Genomic DNA, 18,357 nt, shown 5'->3' on the forward strand with positions numbered 1-18,357 from the left:
AATTATATTTAACTCTTAAAAAACAGTTGAAATAATTTACAAGTTAGCTGGTATTTTGAGAGAAATTGTGTTCCATAATTATTTCTGTTGCTTGTGTCTGTGCTGGCATCACATATCATGCTTACTGTGTTTGTATTAAAATCTAGACTAATATTTGCTACTTCTTTGTTACCTGAAAGCATAGCCATTTAAACCTAATCTCTTTCTTTACTCAGCAGGGTTATTTTACAGTGCTGTACATAGAACAGAAACGCTGGATCAAATGATTAAGTCAGAGAATTACCCTATCACAATGAATCATTTACAGAGTTCACATTCTACCACACTTTATTCCAAATGCTTGTTTTAATAAACCCTTGCAAAATGAATGATTGCATTCTGTCACACTGTACATTTGAGATTTTTATTATGAGATAACTATTTCACTAATCTTGTTGTGTTTAATGCACGAACTTTGAACAGTTCTGGATGGGAAATTTAAATAAGATGTTTTGATTTTAACAGATGTTGGTCTTAACTGAAAGCCGGAACCCAAATAAATGTCCTTCGCCGAATGAACCTTTGGGCGGCTCTGTTAGCAATGAAAGTTTGTCCACAGTTAATAGCAGACATACAGGTCCTTCTCAGAAAATTAGCATATTGTGATAAAGTTCATTATTTTCCATAATGTCATGATGAAAATTTAACATTCATATATTTTAGATTCATTGCACACTAACTGAAATATTTCAGGTCTTTTATTGTCTTAATACGGATGATTTTGGCATACAGCTCATGAAAACCCAAAATTTCTATCTCACAAAATTAGCATATTTCATCCGACCAATAAAAGAAAAGTGTTTTTAATACAAAAAACGTCAACCTTCAAATAATCATGTACAGTTATGCACTCAATACTTAGTCGGGAATCCTTTTGCAGAAATGACTGCTTCAATGCGGCGTGGCATGGAGGCAATCACCCTGTGGCACTGCTGAGGTCTTATGGAGGCCCAGGATGCTTCGATAGCGGCCTTTAGCTCATCCAGAGTGTTGGGTCTTGAGTCTCTCAACGTTCTCTTCACAATATCCCACAGATTCTCTATGGGGTTCAGGTCAGGAGAGTTGGCAGGCCAATTGAGCACAGTGATACCATGGTCAGTAAACCATTTACCAGTGGTTTTGGCACTGTGAGCAGGTGCCAGGTCGTGCTGAAAAATGAAATCTTCATCTCCATAAAGCTTTTCAGCAGATGGAAGCATGAAGTGCTCCAAAATCTCCTGATAGCTAGCTGCATTGACCCTGCCCTTGATAAAACACAGTGGACCAAAACCAGCAGCTGACACGGCACCCCAGACCATCACTGACTGTGGGTACTTGACACTGGACTTCTGGCATTTTGGCATTTCCTTCTCCCCAGTCTTCCTCCAGACTCTGGCACCTTGATTTCCGAATGACATGCAGAATTTGCTTTCATCCGAAAAAAAGTACTTTGGACCACTGAGCAACAGTCCAGTGCTGCTTCTCTGTAGCCCAGGTCAGGCGCTTCTGCCGCTGTTTCTGGTTCAAAAGTGGCTTGACCTGGGGAATGCGGCACCTGTAGCCCATTTCCTGCACACGCCTGTGCACAGTGGCTCTGGATGTTTCTACTCCAGACTCAGTCCACTGCTTCCGCAGGTCCCCAAGGGTCTGGAATCGGCCCTTCTCCACAATCTTCCTCAGGGTCCGGTCACCTCTTCTCGTTGTGCAGCGTTTTCTGCCACACTTTTTCCTTCCCACAGACTTCCCACTGAGGTGCCTTGATACAACACTCTGGGAACAGCCTATTCGTTCAGAAATTTCTTTCTGTGTCTTACCCTCTTGCTTGAGGGTGTCAATAGTGGCCTTCTGGACAGCAGTCAGGTCGGCAGTCTTACCCATGATTGGGGTTTTGAGTGATGAACCAGTCTGGGAGTTTTAAAGGCCTCAGGAATCTTTTGCAGGTGTTTAGAGTTAACTCGTTGATTCAGATGATTAGGTTCATAGCTCGTTTAGAGACTGTTTTAATGATATGCTAATTTTGTGAGATATGAATTTTGGGTTTTCATGAGCTGTATGCCAAAATCATCCATATTAAGACAATAAAAGACCTGAAATATTTCAGTTAGTGTGCAATGAATCTAAAATATATGAATGTTAAATTTTCATCATGACATTATGGAAAATAATGAACTTTATCACAATATGCTAATATTTTGAGAAGGACCTGTACAGTGCCTTTCAAAACCTGTAGTTTAAATGTGTTTTTAATGTGATGGATCTGCACAAATTAGTTTAAGTTGGTAGAGTTAAATGAGAAAAATACATAAAAAAGCATTAAAAAAGAAAAAAACTGAAAACTGACAGGTGCATATGTATGCTATGAAGCTCTAAAAAGTCCAGGTGCGAGTCGAGGGGAAGGTGCTAAATACAGGAATGTTCTTTAGCAAAATCTATCAATCTGTATGTAATTTGCGACTGAGACTGAGATTGGGTTCACCCATCAGCAGGACAATGAGCCGAAGCATTCTGCTAAAGCAACACTCGAGTGTTTTAAGAGGAAACATTTGCAAGTGCTGGAATGGCCTAGACAAAGTCCAGACCTCAATCTAACTAGAATATGTGATTAGACTTGAAGCTCGCTGTTCACAAGCAAAAACCATCCAACATGAAAAAGCTAGAGCAGGTTTGCCTTGAGGAATGGGCAAAATTCCCAGTGGCAAGATATGGCAGGCTCATAGAGACTCGTCCAAAGCAACTTGCAGCTGTTACTGCTTCAAAAAGCGGCTCTACAAAGTACTGTCTTGAGAGAGGGTGAACACTGGTGAAATCTGTTATTTTGTCCTACTTGTTTGCTTCACAATAAAAAAATAATACATCTTCAAATTTGTAGGTATGTTATATAAACAACATGGTGCAAACTCTCAAACAATCCATTTTAATTCCACCTTGTGAGGCAACAAAAAATGAAAAAGGGATGATTACTTTTGCATAAGAACTTTCCTAGAAATGTTAAGCGAAGTTGCAAAGCCTTATTCTTTTGAACTATCTAGTATCTCCATCACATGCTGGATTTTGAAATATTGGTAGTTAAGGTAAGGCTTAACATTCTCCAGGGAATACACAATGAGATTAATGACACAGCTAATAATGCTAACCATACTTTATTTAGCTTGAAAATAAAGTGGCATGCAAATTTCACAAAATAGCTTGGAGCTCTCTCTGACAAAATGTATTACAATTAAACAGGTAAACAGGTTTTTCTCATTGTGTGTACAGTATATGCATTACATAGGTGCTTTGAAATGATTCTAAATGTTCCTGTCCACGCTGAAGGAAGTGAGTCTAAATGAATTCAGCTCTGTGTGTTTATGTGTAAATCATGCATGTGTCATGCTTTCATTTGTACTAGTGCATGTTTCATGACAGCTGATGACACTCACCAAGCTTATCAAAGCAATCTGAAGAGCTCCTCCATCCATACCTCCCACTTTGCACAGTCCATATTGAGGTTTTGAGATGTGAAACTTTTCCGCCAGTTCTGCCACACCGCCCGCTGAAAAGCAAGTGGAGGTTTAAAGAAGGAAAAACAATATATTTGTTTTTAAAGTACACTGCCTGTAGAAATGAAGGTTTACTCTTTTGCAACACAACATATTCATTTTTTTATTAAGTGACAAATTAACAGTTCACTCTACCTCCTGAATCTGCCAGTCTGAGATTGTTGGTAACCCCTTCATATGTAAATAATGCCCTGTGAAAATAAAAAAGAACACATGTAGGTTAACTACGAAGAAGTATGACACAAAGCCACAGCTGACATGAGTACATTCATCCAGAATGTAAAACTGGTGAAATTTCTAGGTGCCTATGAGGAGACACATTCAAAATAGTCAATAGGATATTTTGAATGCTCAATCATGCAATATGCGCAAGCAAAAACGGTTCAACGTTTTACATATGTAGTCAAGTTACACCCACCAACTGTTCTCTCATAGATGAACAGAAGGCAGTGCATAATTATAAAGCTGAGGGAAAAATGACAAAGCTATTACGTTTTTTACAAAAAAAAAAATAGGAAAAGTGTGACGTGCCTGTGTATTTAGCCACTTTCATTCTAAAACACCTAAATAAAATGTAGTAGGACGCAACTATGTGTGTAATTCTTAACTGAGCAGAAACACAGCTGTTCTGAGAATGCCTAAGAGGTCTGCTAAAAAACATTAGTAAAAAAACTGCATCATGGAAATTGAGGAACACAGCATACAGGTCAAGGATAAAGTTGTGGAGAAGCCTAGAGCAGAGTTAGGTCATTAAACAAATCCTAACCCCTTTAACATCTCTCAGACCAGTGTTCAATGCATCTTTTAAAAATGAAAAGAGTAGGGGATAATTAAAAACCTAACAAGACATGGCTATCCACCCAAACATGCCAGGCAAGGATAGCAACATAGAGACCCACTGTAACTCTGAAATGCCTGCAGAATGCCTCCACAACTCAGGTGGGAGAATCTAAGAAGACAACTATTTGCTGTGCACTGTACAAGTCTAGCCTGTATGGAAGATTGGCAAGAAGAAAGCCATTGTTAAAAGAAAGACTTAAGAATGCCCATTTAAAGTTTGCGACAACCCATGTACAGCACACAGCAAACATGTGGAAGAAGATGCTCGGTTCAGACTTAAATTAAACTATTTGTTCTGCATGGTATCAATCTTTCCATCAACTTTGATTGGCTTCCCTCTCCTTGCTGAAGAAAAGCATCTGCACAGCATGATGCTGCCACCACCATTTGTAACTGTGGGGATGGGGTGTTCAGCCTGAACATGGCACAAAAGCTGATCAGAGTTGATGGACTGATGGCGCTAAACAGATGGCAATACTGGATGAAAGCGTGTTATTTGCTATATATAACTTGAGACTGGCTTGTCCTTCCAGCAGGACAATACCCCTAAACATACAACCAAAGATTCAAAGAAAGGGTTTAAATGAATGCATATTTATCTGTTGGAATGGCCTAAAGTCCAAATCTGAAGCCAATCGAAAATTTGTGGTAAGACTTTAAAACTGCAGTGGGATTCTCTCCAAGTATGACAAAGCTGGAGTTATTTTGCGAAGGAGAATTGGCATTAATTTTAGTCTCTAGATGTTCAAAGCAGGTGAAACATATGACTTGCATATGTAATTGTAGTAAAAAGAGATTCTACAAGGCATTGACTCAGGGTAGATGAATTTCAAATACATACTACACTTTCCAGATTTTTAGTTCTAAACATACATTTCTTACAATGTATCATTTTCCCTTTACTTCATAAATCGGTACTATGTTATGTTGGTCTATCACAGAAAATTGAAAATAAAACATTGCTACTAGAATAAACTAGAATTGCGCCGCTCAAGGTGGCAGCAGGTTGGAGTAGCTCTGTTACTTTTGATTCTGATTTATTCTTTTTTGGGAACTATTCCTCTTGTGGTGGATACAGTTGATTTTTTTTGGATGACTGTCCACTCCAGTGTCGGATGCTGTACAGCTTGGAGGATTTTTCTTAATACTTTCTATTTTTGGACATTTGTTATGATGCATTGCCATGGCAACGGGGTTGTTTCTTACAACCGGGAGCAGCTGATTAATATCTCAAAAGTTCAAATAATACTTCAGCTACAACCCCAAATCCCTGATGAGTTCGAAAGGAGACACCGTGGATGCAGAGTAGGAGCTAAGAGAAGAGAGAGAAGGAGGAAGTTCAAACCATCTCTTCCGTCGATTTTGATGGGCAATGTGAGATTGTTGGGAAACAAGTTGGATGAACTCCAAGCCCTACAAAGGACCAGCCAGAGTACTGGGCATGTAGTATCATGTGTTTTACTGAGACATGTCTGCAGGATCATATCCCCGACTCCAGCATCTCTCTGCCGAGCTTTTTAACCATACGGGCAGACAGAGATTTAAGGAGGAGCGGCAAATGTAAAGGAGGTGGACTGGCAGTACTTGTGAACAACAGATGGTGTAATCCAGGACATGTTACTGTGAAGTGTCATCTCTGCAGTCCAGATATTGAACTGTTGGCAGTAAGTTTTCGTCCATATTATTTACCCAGAGAGTTCACCAGTGTTATTTTGGCAACAGTTTACGTTCCACCTTCCGCTGTTGCCGACACGTAATGCCATCAGCTCAGTTGTTGCTAAGCTACAGACACAAAACCCCAATGCTTTTGTGGCAATTTCTGGTGATTTTAACCATGCTTCACTCTCTGCTACACTTCCAACGTTTCAACAGTTTGTCAGCTGCTCTACCAGAGAAAACAAAACATTGGATTTGTTTTATGCAAATGTCAAGGACTCATACATCTCTACAGCAAGACCTCCTCTAGGCAAATCAGATCACAATCTTATTTTTCTCTGCTCGAAATATAAGCCCCTTGTTCAGAGGCAAGCTGTAATAAAGAGGACTGTGAGAAAATGGTCACAAGAAGCTGAAGAAGCTCTGCAAGGTTGCTTTGAGGCTACACACTCGGACACACTGTGCCAGCCACATGGAGAGGACATCAATGCCATGACTGAGTGTGTAACCGACTATATAAACTTCTGTGTGGATAACATAATCCCCACCAGAACCGTGAGATGCTTCCCCAATAACAAACCTTGGATCACCAGTGACCTGAAGGACCTGCTTAACAAGAAAAAAAGAGCCTTCAGAGAGGGAGACAGAGAATTATTGAGGAGTATACAGAAGCAAATTAAAGTCAAGATAAGAGACAGCAAGGAGGTGTACAAGAAGAAGCTGGAGAGCAAGTTCCAGCAAAAGAATATCAGAGATGTGTGGACAGGGATGAAGAAGATCACAGGCTTCAAGCAGAAGGATGATCAGACCGATGGAGGTCTGGATAGAGCCAATGAATTGAACACATTCTTCAATAGGTTCAGTTCAGAAACAAGCTTCGCATCCTCCTCTCCTGCTCACAGCCAAACAGACATTCCATCTTCCTTTGACTCACAGGACCCACAGCTGTCCAGTAACACCTCACATTTTTTATCTTCCACCTCAGCCCTAGACCCTTCTGCTTCTACATGTTTGCCTTCAACCATATCAGAAGATTCTGATACTTCCTTTGCTTCCCCCTTCCACCTATGTGTCTCAAGAAGTCAGGTGAAGAGACAACTGAAGAGACTGAATAGGAATAAGGCTGCAGGTCCAGATCATGTCAGCTCTAGAGTCCTGAAGGCCTGTGCAGAGCAGCTCTGTGGGATTCTGCAGCACCTCTTCAACCTTAGCCTGGCCCAGAAGAAGGTTCCGGTGTTGTGGAAGACCTCCTGTCTTGTTCCGGTACCAAAGAAAACTCACCCATCAGTCCTCAATGACTATAGACCTGTTGCCCTGACATCTCACATCATGAAGGTCCTAGAGAGACTCCTGTTGGCCCACCTGAGTAAGCAAACAGTAAACCATCAGGACCCCTTCAGTTTGCTTATCGCTGTGGAGTTGGAGTTGAAGATGCCATCATACACCTGCTTCAACAAACCCATTGTCATCTGGACAAAGCCAGTAGCACTGTGAGGATCATGTTCTTTGATTTCTCCAGTGCATTTAATACAATCCAACCTGATTTGCTTTGTCAGAAACTCCAGAAGACTCAGGTGGAGGCCTCAACAATCTCCTGGATCAAAGACTACCTGACAAACAGACCACAGTTTGTGAGACTGAAGGGTTGTGAGTCTAACCAGGTAGTCAGCAGCACAGGAGCACCACAGGGGACTGTACTCTCACCATTCCTTTTCACTCTGTACACCTCAGACTTCCAGTACAAGACAGACTCCTGTCATCTGCAGAAATACTCGGATGATTCTGCAGTTGTGGGGTGGATCAGAGATGGACAAGAAGCTAAGTAAAGTGGTGGACCGCTTTGTGGCATGGTGTGGAAACAATCATCTCATTTTGAATGTGACTAAAACAAAGGAGATGATTGTAGATTTTAAGAGAAACAGGAATAAGTCAAAAACTATTTCTATCATGGGAGAAGAAGTGGAGGTGGTGGAGGAGTATAAATACCTCGGTGTTCACCTGGACAACAGACTAGAGTGGAGATGCAACTGTGAAGCCATCTACAAGAAGGGACAGAGCAGACTGTACTTCTTGAGGAAGCTTAGGTCCTTTGGTGTTTGCAGCAAGATGCTGCATATCTTCTATAAGTCTGTTGTGGAAAGTGTGATCTCTTCTGCCATCATCTGCTGGGGAAGCAGCATCAGAGCCAGGGACTTAAAAAAGCTCAACAAGCTGATAACAAAGGCTGGCTCTGTTCTGGGGACTCCTCTGGAACCTCTGGAGATCATTGTGCAAATAAGGATTCTTCATAAAATCAAGAACATTATGGCGAACCCTGAGCATCCTCTTCATGAGACTGTCCTATAACAACAGAGTGTCTTCAGTCAGAGGCTTCTTCAGATCTGCTGTAAGACGGAGCGCTACAAGAGATCCTTCCTGCCCACAGCCATCAGCATCTACAACGGCTCTTTGAGGAAACCTTCATAATATGAGCTATAATAACATTTAATTTCCCTTTGGGATTAATAAAGTATTTTTGAATTGAATTGAATATGAAGGTTTGTGAGAGTGGTTGTTATTTGACAAAATGTACAAAAGTTTAAGAGGTATGATTACTTTAGCAAGGCATTGTTGTGATACACAAAATAATAGGCATATGTTTTACTATATGTACAAACAACAGGAAAAGAGGAACTTTCTTGTAGTGCAAAGATTCTTTTTTAAACAGTGACACATGCAACTTTCTTATTTCTTCCTGTACACTTGTTCCATGGCTCCTTTTAGAGTACATGTGAAAGATAGAAAGGTACAATGCAGAACAAAAACCAGCATTCATAGTGCTTTCCTCAAACTTGGACAGCTCCTCGAAGTGAAACAAATGCAACCACTGCTCTATTAAGCTCTGAGGTTTTAGGCATTTTGCAGGTGAAAACCTGTCCCACCACACCCTTCAGTCAGTCTACTGTCCCTGTGGCAACCCAACTTATGATGTGTTTTGCTGAGACTATTGAGACGCAATTCTATTGCTTAGTTAAGAGCACTATAATTAATTTGTTTTAGTGTTTAAGCTCCAAGGCAGATTTTAAAAATAAAGAACAGTGAGAAAAAGAATCAAACTGATGAACTAGCCATGATTGCATAAAAAATGACTAGTCCAGCATTTAAATCAACATGCAGCTCCTTGGTTTGCTTTGCTTTGAATGTCAGTGTGACTTACATGAGTCTTTGAAGAAGCAAAATTAAACTTTGATTGTGAGACTTAACTGGGATCCCATTGTAAGCTGAAATGACACGTCTTTATGTAACTTTGTACACACTGTAGTCTGCATGAGAGTGCAAGAATGTGCATGTGTCCATGTTTGAATGTGCATAGGTGTAAATCTTTCTAAGCAGGACTGTGTCAATAACATCTGGAGCTGGGTAGTGAAGGGCCAAAAGCAGCTCTTACAGCAGGTCAAATGTGAAAGGTACTTGTGTCAGTGCATGGATGTGTGTATGTGGAGGGAAGAGACATTTCAATTTGAAAATGCTTTCATCAACTATATATTTATCATACAGGTAACAACAGATGCTTAGCGTACAAGCTGTCAACAGGCCCGTTAACTCCATAAGCATCTCTAAACCACTTGGTTATGTTTTTCCTGATACAACAAACCTGCCTTTCTTCTCTGTTCCCATTGAACAAAGTGCACTTATAGTGAGTGAGTAACTGTGTGTGCTGAGGACACAGTAACCATATTGTGCAGCCTATTTATCAGATTGCATCCTGGTCAGGTGGATGAGGCGGGAGGCCATGATTGTTCATTTATTATTTATTGATCTGATAATGCAAGTATTTTCTAGGTCTCTATCATGTCACTATGCAAAAGTGTTGTTTTAAACATCAGATTATAATGCAAGCAGCATGAACCTACTCCCAAGTTTTTACAGCAATGTGTACATTTTGCAAAATTGTCCCAAAAGAGTGGTTGTCAAAAAAGTCAAAGTAAGCAGTACACTGTCTCCAGAGGCTGATGAAGTCTTTATTTACTACCAGTTTAAGTTAATGTAACACCATCAAAGTAAAATATAAGTGACAACATTTTTGCTATCATAAAATGTGTGTTAGTGGAGGACCTGAATGCAGGCAGGAGGAAAATAAAAATAAAAAAAGAGTCCAAAGAGTACATTAACAAGGAACAATGGCAGGAAAAAAATCAAACCCAAAAGGCAAAGCATGAATTTTGAGCAAGACTAAGAGCAAGTAAATATGATAGGAACACAGAAGAAAATAACTGAACAAGGTAAGCAAGGGAAAATGGGGATAAGTGAATCAAAATATAAATAAACACAATAATCTAATGCTAAATAAATTCAAAATGACACTGCAGAATTAAAGTGACAAAAAAGAAACAAAGTGCTTTAGATTGTGAAACAAAATATGTATTTATCATTATTGAAATATAATTAGGTTGTAAATCTTCAGTCTTCAATATAACTTTAATTCTCTTTAAAAAGCTTTTATTCTGAAACAGGTCTGAATATATTTTTAAATACAGTAGTACATGCTTTTCTTTATTTGACTAACTTACATTTTAAGTTAAAACAAGAATGTTGCATAATGTTTGGGTTAACAGATACATTTAGTAAAGCAAATGTTCCCTACAAATGCTGGGAAAAGTAGAAAGCTGGTGGAAAAGATAACAAATAAAAATCAAACACTTCCATTAGAAAAATATATGTTTCTAAACTGCACAATTGCTCCATTCATTCAAAACTGAGACACTGATCCAAATTTATGGATCCTTCGTTCTCCACTATTCCTAAAAGTCAGCATTCATAAGCAAAGGTCACTGTCCCTCTGAGTCCTAACTGCATGAGCAAATTCTCCACCCACAGGGAACAGGCATGCAGTTGAAAACACAATGCGCCAAGGGGGTTGGCAAATTTTGTTCTCCCAGCTGGACATTGCAAAGACTAAAATCTTTGCATTAGAAGCTTTAAAGGTCCACATTGTTAGAAGTTCAATGATTTTAGCAACAAGAATAGTATCTGTTGAATGTGCTCTTTCTTCTAAATTTCTTTAATAAGGAACATATTCCATCCATCCATCCGTTCATTCAGATGGATGGAAATTGTACCCATCCTTCTTTGCAAAACGCCGCAACATCTATAAAACAGGGTATATTTTTTTCAACTCTTGTCACAGATTCTAAATTGCATTTTGATCTCGACTTTGACTTGGTCATTTTAACTAAAAAACCTGCTTTGATCTAAATCCCTCCATTGTAGTGCTGGCTGCATGTTTAGGGCTGCTTTCTTACAGAGAGGCGAACCTCCACCCCAGCCTCAAGTCTTTTGCAGCCTCTAACAGGTTTTCTGCACACATCAACTCTGAACATCTTCCCTATCCCTGCTGAAGGACAGTATCCTTTCAGCATAATGCTGCCACCACCAAAGGCCAGATTTGTGAAGTCTACAGGTAATGATTTTCCTGTAAAAAGAAACCCGTACTATGCTTTGGATCTTTGTGGCTCCTTACCGTGGGTCTCGTGGCTGCTTCTCTGAATAATACTTTCCATGCTGCCAAGGCAAGTCAGTTTAGGTGGAGGACCTTCTCCTGGTAGGTCTGCAGTTGGCCAATATACAGGTCCTTCTCAAAATATTAGCATATTGTGATAAAGTTAATTATTTTCCATAATGTAATGATGAAAATTTAACAATCATATATTTTAGATTCATTGCACACTAACTGAAATATTTCAGGTCTTTTATTTTCTTAATACGGATGATTTTGGCATACAGCTCATGAAAACCCAAAATTCCTATCTCACAAAATTAGCATATTTCATCCGACCAATAAAAGAAAAGTGTTTTTAATACAAAAAACGTCAACCTTCAAATAATCATCTACAGTTATGCACTCAATACTTGGTCGGGAATCCTTTGGCAGAAATGACTGCTTCAATGCGGCGTGGCATGGAGGCAATCACCCTGTGGCACTGCTGAGGTCTTATGGAGGCCCAGGATGCTTCGATAGCGGCCTTTAGCTCATCCAGAGTGTTGGGTCTTGAGTCTCTCAACGTTCTCTTCACAATATCCCACAGATTCTCTATGGGGTTCAGGTCAGGAGAGTTGGCAGGCCAATTGAGCACAGTGATACCATGGTCAGTAAACCATTTACCAGTGGTTTTGGCACTGTGAGCAGGTGCCAGGTTGTGCTGAAAAATGAAATCTTCATCTCCATAAAGCTTTTCAGCAGATGGAAGCATGAAGTGCTCCAAAATCTCCTGATAGCTAGCTGCATTGACCCTGCCCTTGATAAAACACAGTGGACCAACACCAGCAGCTGACACGGCACCCCAGACCATTACTGACTGTGGGTACTTGACACTGGACTTCTGGCATTTTGGCATTTCCTTCTCCCCAGTCTTCCTCCAGACTCTGGCACCTTGATTTCCGAATGACATGCAGAATTTGCTTTCATTCGAAAAAAGTACTTTGGACCACTGAGCAAATGTCCAGTGTAGCTTCTCTGTAGCCCAGGTCAGGCGCTTCCGACGCTGTTTCTGGTTCAAAAGTGGCTTGACCTGGGGAATGCGGCACCTGTAGCCTATTTCCTGCACACACCTGTGCACGGTGGCTCTGGATGTTTCTACTCCAGACTCAGTCCACTGCTTCCGCAGGTCCCCCAAGGTCTGGAATCGGCCCTTCTCCACAATCTTCCTCAGGGTCCGGTCACCTCTTCTCGTTGTGCAGCGATTTCTGCCACACTTTTTCCTTCCCACAGACTTCCCACTGAGGTGCCTTGATACAGCACTCTGGGAACAGCCTATTCGTTCTTTCTGTGTCTTACCCTCTTGCTTGAGGGTGTCAATAGTGGCCTTCTGGACAGCAGTCAGGTCGGCAGTCTTACCATGATTGGGGTTTTGAGTGATGAACCAGGCTGGGAGTTTTAAAGGCCTCAGGAATCTTTTGCAGGTGTTTAGAGTTAACTCGTTGATTCAGATGATTAGGTTCATAGTTCGTTTAGAGACCCTTTTAATGATATGCTAATTTTGTGAGATAGGAATTTTGGGTTTTCATGAGCTGTATGCCAAAATCATCCGTATTAAGACAATAAAAGACCTGAAATATTTCAGTTAGTGTGCAATGAATCTAAAATATATGAATGTTAAATTTTCATCATGACATTATGGGAAGTAATGCACTTTATCACAATATGCTAATATTTTGAGAAGGACCTGTACTTCCCATTTTGGATGATGGACTAAGCTGTTCTCTGTAAGATGTTCTGTGATATGCTTTGGATACTGCGTGACAACCCTGCTTTAAACTTAAACTCTACAATTTTATCCCTGACCTGTCTGGTTCATCCCCAGGTCTATGTGATGCTGTTTAGACACAAAACACCATCTCAAAACATTGTCTTGATTCTAAAATAGACAGTGGGAACAGTGTTAAAACTTGTTTTAACTCAAGGTGCAGCATTGTACACAAATATTATGCTGTGTTTTTATGCTGCACAACTCAATTCATGCACACCTAAAAGGAAAACTGAGTCTTATTTTTTTTCAGTATCACACAAATTTACAGTAGAAATATATATGACCCAATTGCTATTATTTAAAACAGAAAAGCAGCAATTAATACATTGCAGTTGCTAAAACAACATTATTCGTGATAATCATGTCCAAGACATTTACTTATTATTTTTATTTTCATATACAGAAAAAATACAGAGAGAAACAACACAGGTTGACAGTCACTATGGTTACCATAAGAGACAGCTGATTAATGTACTCATGACAATGATTTAACTTTTTTCAGCTAAGGTATTTAGAAAAAGCAACAATTAAAATCTTTTTCAAACAGAAGTTTGTGAAGCTAGGTCAGTGGATTGTTCACAAAAACAGATGTATGGAAAACACTTGCTGTATATAGTAGAAGTGTTTTGACAAATGCCTGTACTGCTGAGAATATTATCGCTTCTTGCCCTTCTGTTGCTCATAGGGTAACACTGCAAACCTAACGAGAGGATATTTCGAGGTGAATTAGCCAGGCTATAGATTCAGTTAGCTAGCCTGCACTCTGCTGCACACATGCTGCCCAAGACTCCTAGCATGCCAACTGTAACTTCAGAAAAGGATTGTTTTAATATCAGTGATGGACTCCACTACTTTAGTTTCTACTCCATGACTCTCCAAACCGAGTACTGAAGGCATATAGATACTCAGGAGAAACAGCGATATTTGCTTTCTCTCCCAGGTGTTCAAGAAAAAAATTACATCAATATGCTATGGTTTTGGAGTTCCTGCTACTTGTTCTTGGTGTATATTCAGGGCAAAACATTTTTCTTGTGGGATGTCAGAGAAACATGAAAGTGAATGAAAGTTTGTAGTAGTGGAAGAGACCTATGAAGACTTCATAGGAGTTCTACACTTGTGTTCTTGTGAAGTATGAAATGTTCTGGCAAGATAGAACTTTGTTCTTGTCTTTGGAGCCTCTGGTAAAAGACGGAAATTATCTGTTCTTGCTGAATATATTTTGGCCTTTACCGTCAAGAGAAACGTGTAGTATACTGTAGATTGCCAAAACAAGTAAAAGAGGTGGAAGCACTGAGCGACTGCTCCATACAGTTGGAGGAAACTCAGCTAACAATGGAGATGTCCTTGGCATTATATTTAAAGAACTTTAAACAGTAAGAACGGTATCAATAAAAAATGTTGAGGATTTGAAAATCATATATAGATTTTTTAAATCATGCTATACATTGAGACAAAAGTAGAACGCAATACAAAGAACACAGAAGGATTGTAAATGCGTAAACATGTGGACAGAAATAACCTATTATAGTAAAAATAAGATATATAACATGAGGCTATTTAGTTTAAAATGAAAAGGTGTAGACCTGTTTGACAAAAAAGGTGACCTAACCATGACACTCTTTCACATGTCTGTTTGTTAATAGAAATGTTAAATCAGTCATTCACAGGGCAGCAACTAAATGCATTTAGGAATCTAGATGTGATGAAGCAGATTTGCTTCAGTTCAAACTGAGCATTATAATGGGGAAGATAAGGGGATGTACCTTAAACGTAGAATGGTTGTAGATGTCAGATGGGCTTTTCTGAATATTTGTTAAACTGCTGATCTTTTGGATATTTCAAACACAACCATCTCTTAGGTTTAGGGAGAATATTCCAAAAAAGAGAAAACATCCAGTGAGGGACAGTTGTGTTGATGGAAATGCCTTGATGATTTTAGAGGTCAGAGGAAAATGCAGTCTGCCTCACTCGAGAATTAAAAAAAACACAAATAAAAACTGGTTACAACAGAGGAACATTGAACACCAACGTTTAATGCAAAACACATCAAACTTTGAAGTAGCAGCAGTGACACTCTTTTCAGATAAGAATAGGACATGGAGGCTTCAATTTATACTGGACAACTAAAACCGGACAACCACAAATTGTGTAAAATCTGCCAGGTCTGATGAGTCTCAATTTTACCTGTAACACAGGCTCAGAATTTGATGCTTCTGGCTATTGAAAGTGGCATCATGGTGTTTGCTGTTTTACTTGGGATACATTGAACCCAGTAGCACCAATTAAGTATAATTTACCCAATGCCCACCTGAGTGTTGTTGCTGATCCTTTATGTCCCTTTATGACAATATTGCACCCATGGCTTCCTGCATCAGGTAATAAAATTAAAAAAAGCTCAAACTGGTGTCTTGAACATGGCATTGAGTTCATGGATCAATAGCTCTGAAAACCGTTTTCAATACAGTATTGACACAAAGACTTAAGGTAGTTCTTAGGGCATATGGGGGTCCAACCTGGTACTAGCAATGAAAACCTAATAAAGTATTAGTATTTATCCCTTTCAGCCTTGGAGTACCTTGAGATCCTTAATGAAAGCTAAAGACTTTTGGCCAGAAACAGCAATATCTGGGTCTCCCTCCTGGATGTTACCTTCATGACTCAATGAGTTTGTATAAGCAGAAAAAGAAAGAAAGACGAATGCCAGTCTGTTGTAGGCTTCATGGCTAGTTTTATATGACATCTCTTGTATTTCCATCAGGTGTGCCAGCCGATGATTGGATCAACTTACCCTGGTTTCCCAATTTGCATCGCATAGTTTATCTGCTATTCTTTTTAGATTTACATTAAGAGCCAAATGATAGGTGTTGGCTCTAACATACACATATGGGTCACTGTGTTAATAGGTTACTATGACTGTTCTCTCCACCAAGAATATTTGGGGTTGATTGTATTTTGTCTTTTAGTAGTTTAACTCAAAATGTTTAACAGATTTTTAGTTCTTTTGTATAACTTAGTATCAGACATTTTGTGTTAATAAGGTGATTAAATTTGAAGTCTATCAGATTCAAATCTACGCTGTTTTCACATGCATACCCTGACACCGCTTGCTGTAAACCTGTCTGACAGCTGTATGGTAAAAGTTACAGTCTATTTGATGAACTACAGTGTTCAATAAACCAAAGTAAGCTTTGGTGTTTGCACTGCTAGTTTTATTACTGCAATGTTGTGGGAGCATAAGCAGCTTCAGAAATGTTAAAGTCTCCCAAGCTAATAGACCAGATAGGCCCCTCCACACACATGGAGAGAGCAACAGATGGGAAAAACAGACTCTCCTTCTCTCTTACTCCAGCCCACCTCTTAATGCAGCCAGCTATGACTTCAGAGGGAGGAGAAGGAGAGAGATTTGAAAAGTAGGGAAAGAGGCCACCATTAAGGGAAGTGAGGGATGTTAATAGAAAAAAAAAGCAATATCATAATCAAAAACATAAACTTTTCAAATGGTATGTTCAACAGACGGAAATATCTACATTGTTACCATAGCTAGAAACCTGACACAGCTATATTTTCAAACACAATAAGTACTCAAAGGCTTCCTTGCAGTTTAAACAGACATGCACCCACACAAAAGAAAATCTACAGGAATTTCGAGTCAGTTATAATTGCAGAGGTTTGTTTCGGACTTCCAAAGACCCTTTACCCCCCCATGTTATGCTCTATAATTTTTAAATTAACAGAAGCAGACCTTGTCTTCACCAATGCAAACATACCCCTACACCAAGGCTGCATTCAGTTTAAGTGTGGTAAAACACAGGAAATACTTCTCTTGTATTATAATTTCTAAAGGATTTTCTATCCCACCACTTTGAGAACAGATAAGACTAAATCCTTGGGCTGGGCACAAAACTTTTTTTTTCCATCTTTAGCCCTCACTTTACCTTCGTATCTTGACATATCACTATCAGTTATTTTTTTCTCATCTGATCTCTCATGCAAAATTGTACTTTTTTTTCTTCTTCTCTAAAGCATCCCAAAGTTACTTAGACCTTTGACAAATAAATATACCTTATATTCACTTTTTTTTCTCATTAGGCTGCACTCTTACGAAGTGCTATATTTTCTTTACAAAAATATCTCCTAAGCTCACAGGAGATCTATTCATTTAATTCCTGCAAACAATAAAGACGAATAATTGTTTCTGTACACATTCTTGGAATCTGATAAAGTGTGCTTGAAGAAGAGATTTGAGACATTACAAGAGGCTCGGGGTAATATCATAATTTGATGCCCTGGTTAAGGTCTTCAATTTCCTCCCTTCAAATCTCCAAGGATACTACTGACTCTTCTGTTACATTTTTTCAAATGACTGATTTCATCACTGGATATTGAATGCTTAATCCATGCTTTATGTATGCCTTTTTGTTGCTTTTTCTTGTTTCAGCTCCCCAAATCCTCACTCTCAGCTTAAAGCTGACCTGTCTCCTGTTTCTATTTTTAGCAGGTCTTAGTCTACCTCTGCGTCTATGTTGCAACTCACTTATTTCCTCTGACCAAACATGGGAAAAATAAGTCTAGCAAGAACTGACTGCTGAAAAAGTCATTTTCCTCTGCCACTGAGCTTCTTACTCATAGTCTCAGATCAAACCCGAAGATTCAGACATTCCTACAACAGTCAGACACACATGGAGGTTTATCAGGAAGGATTGTGACTTTTGAGAAAGAAGCAATAAAACAAATGACTTGTAGTGTATTACAAAGAAAGCAAAAAAGAGAAAGATTACATGTGTACATATTTTATGTTGTGCAGCACCCCAAAGTGCTTATGTGCTTATTTGGACTCAGAATTTTGCCCTGTTTTTGTGTCTCTTATCTTTTGGAATTATATTATGGTAAAAGGACCCATCTTTATGGATTTACTTGTGGTGACTGCAGCTCAGTGAAAAGAATAGTCAACCTTACAATTGGAATGTTGTGGGTTTCATTCCAGCTTCCTCCTATCATTTGTCGACAAGCCCCTAGGC

At 39.3% G+C, this 18,357-nt stretch overlaps 1 protein-coding gene across 3 annotated transcripts in view; it reads right to left on the minus strand.

Annotated features, from left to right (window-relative positions):
* si:dkey-40c11.2 (drebrin-like protein A) overlaps positions 1–18,357 on the minus strand; it is a 58,097-nt gene that overhangs the window by 22,198 nt on the left and 17,542 nt on the right. For all 3 annotated transcript variants that reach the window (XM_047381713.1, XM_047381712.1, XM_047381714.1), the window contains exons 2-3: positions 3,693–3,748; positions 3,438–3,550 (exon numbers count right to left, since the gene is read on the minus strand). In XM_047381713.1, coding sequence (XP_047237669.1) covers positions 3,438–3,550; positions 3,693–3,748 — 169 coding nt within the window. The remainder of the gene's footprint in view (positions 1–3,437; positions 3,551–3,692; positions 3,749–18,357) is intronic.

This window comes from Girardinichthys multiradiatus, chromosome 12 (genome assembly GCF_021462225.1).
Source record: "Girardinichthys multiradiatus isolate DD_20200921_A chromosome 12, DD_fGirMul_XY1, whole genome shotgun sequence".
NCBI lineage: Eukaryota > Metazoa > Chordata > Actinopteri > Cyprinodontiformes > Goodeidae > Girardinichthys > Girardinichthys multiradiatus.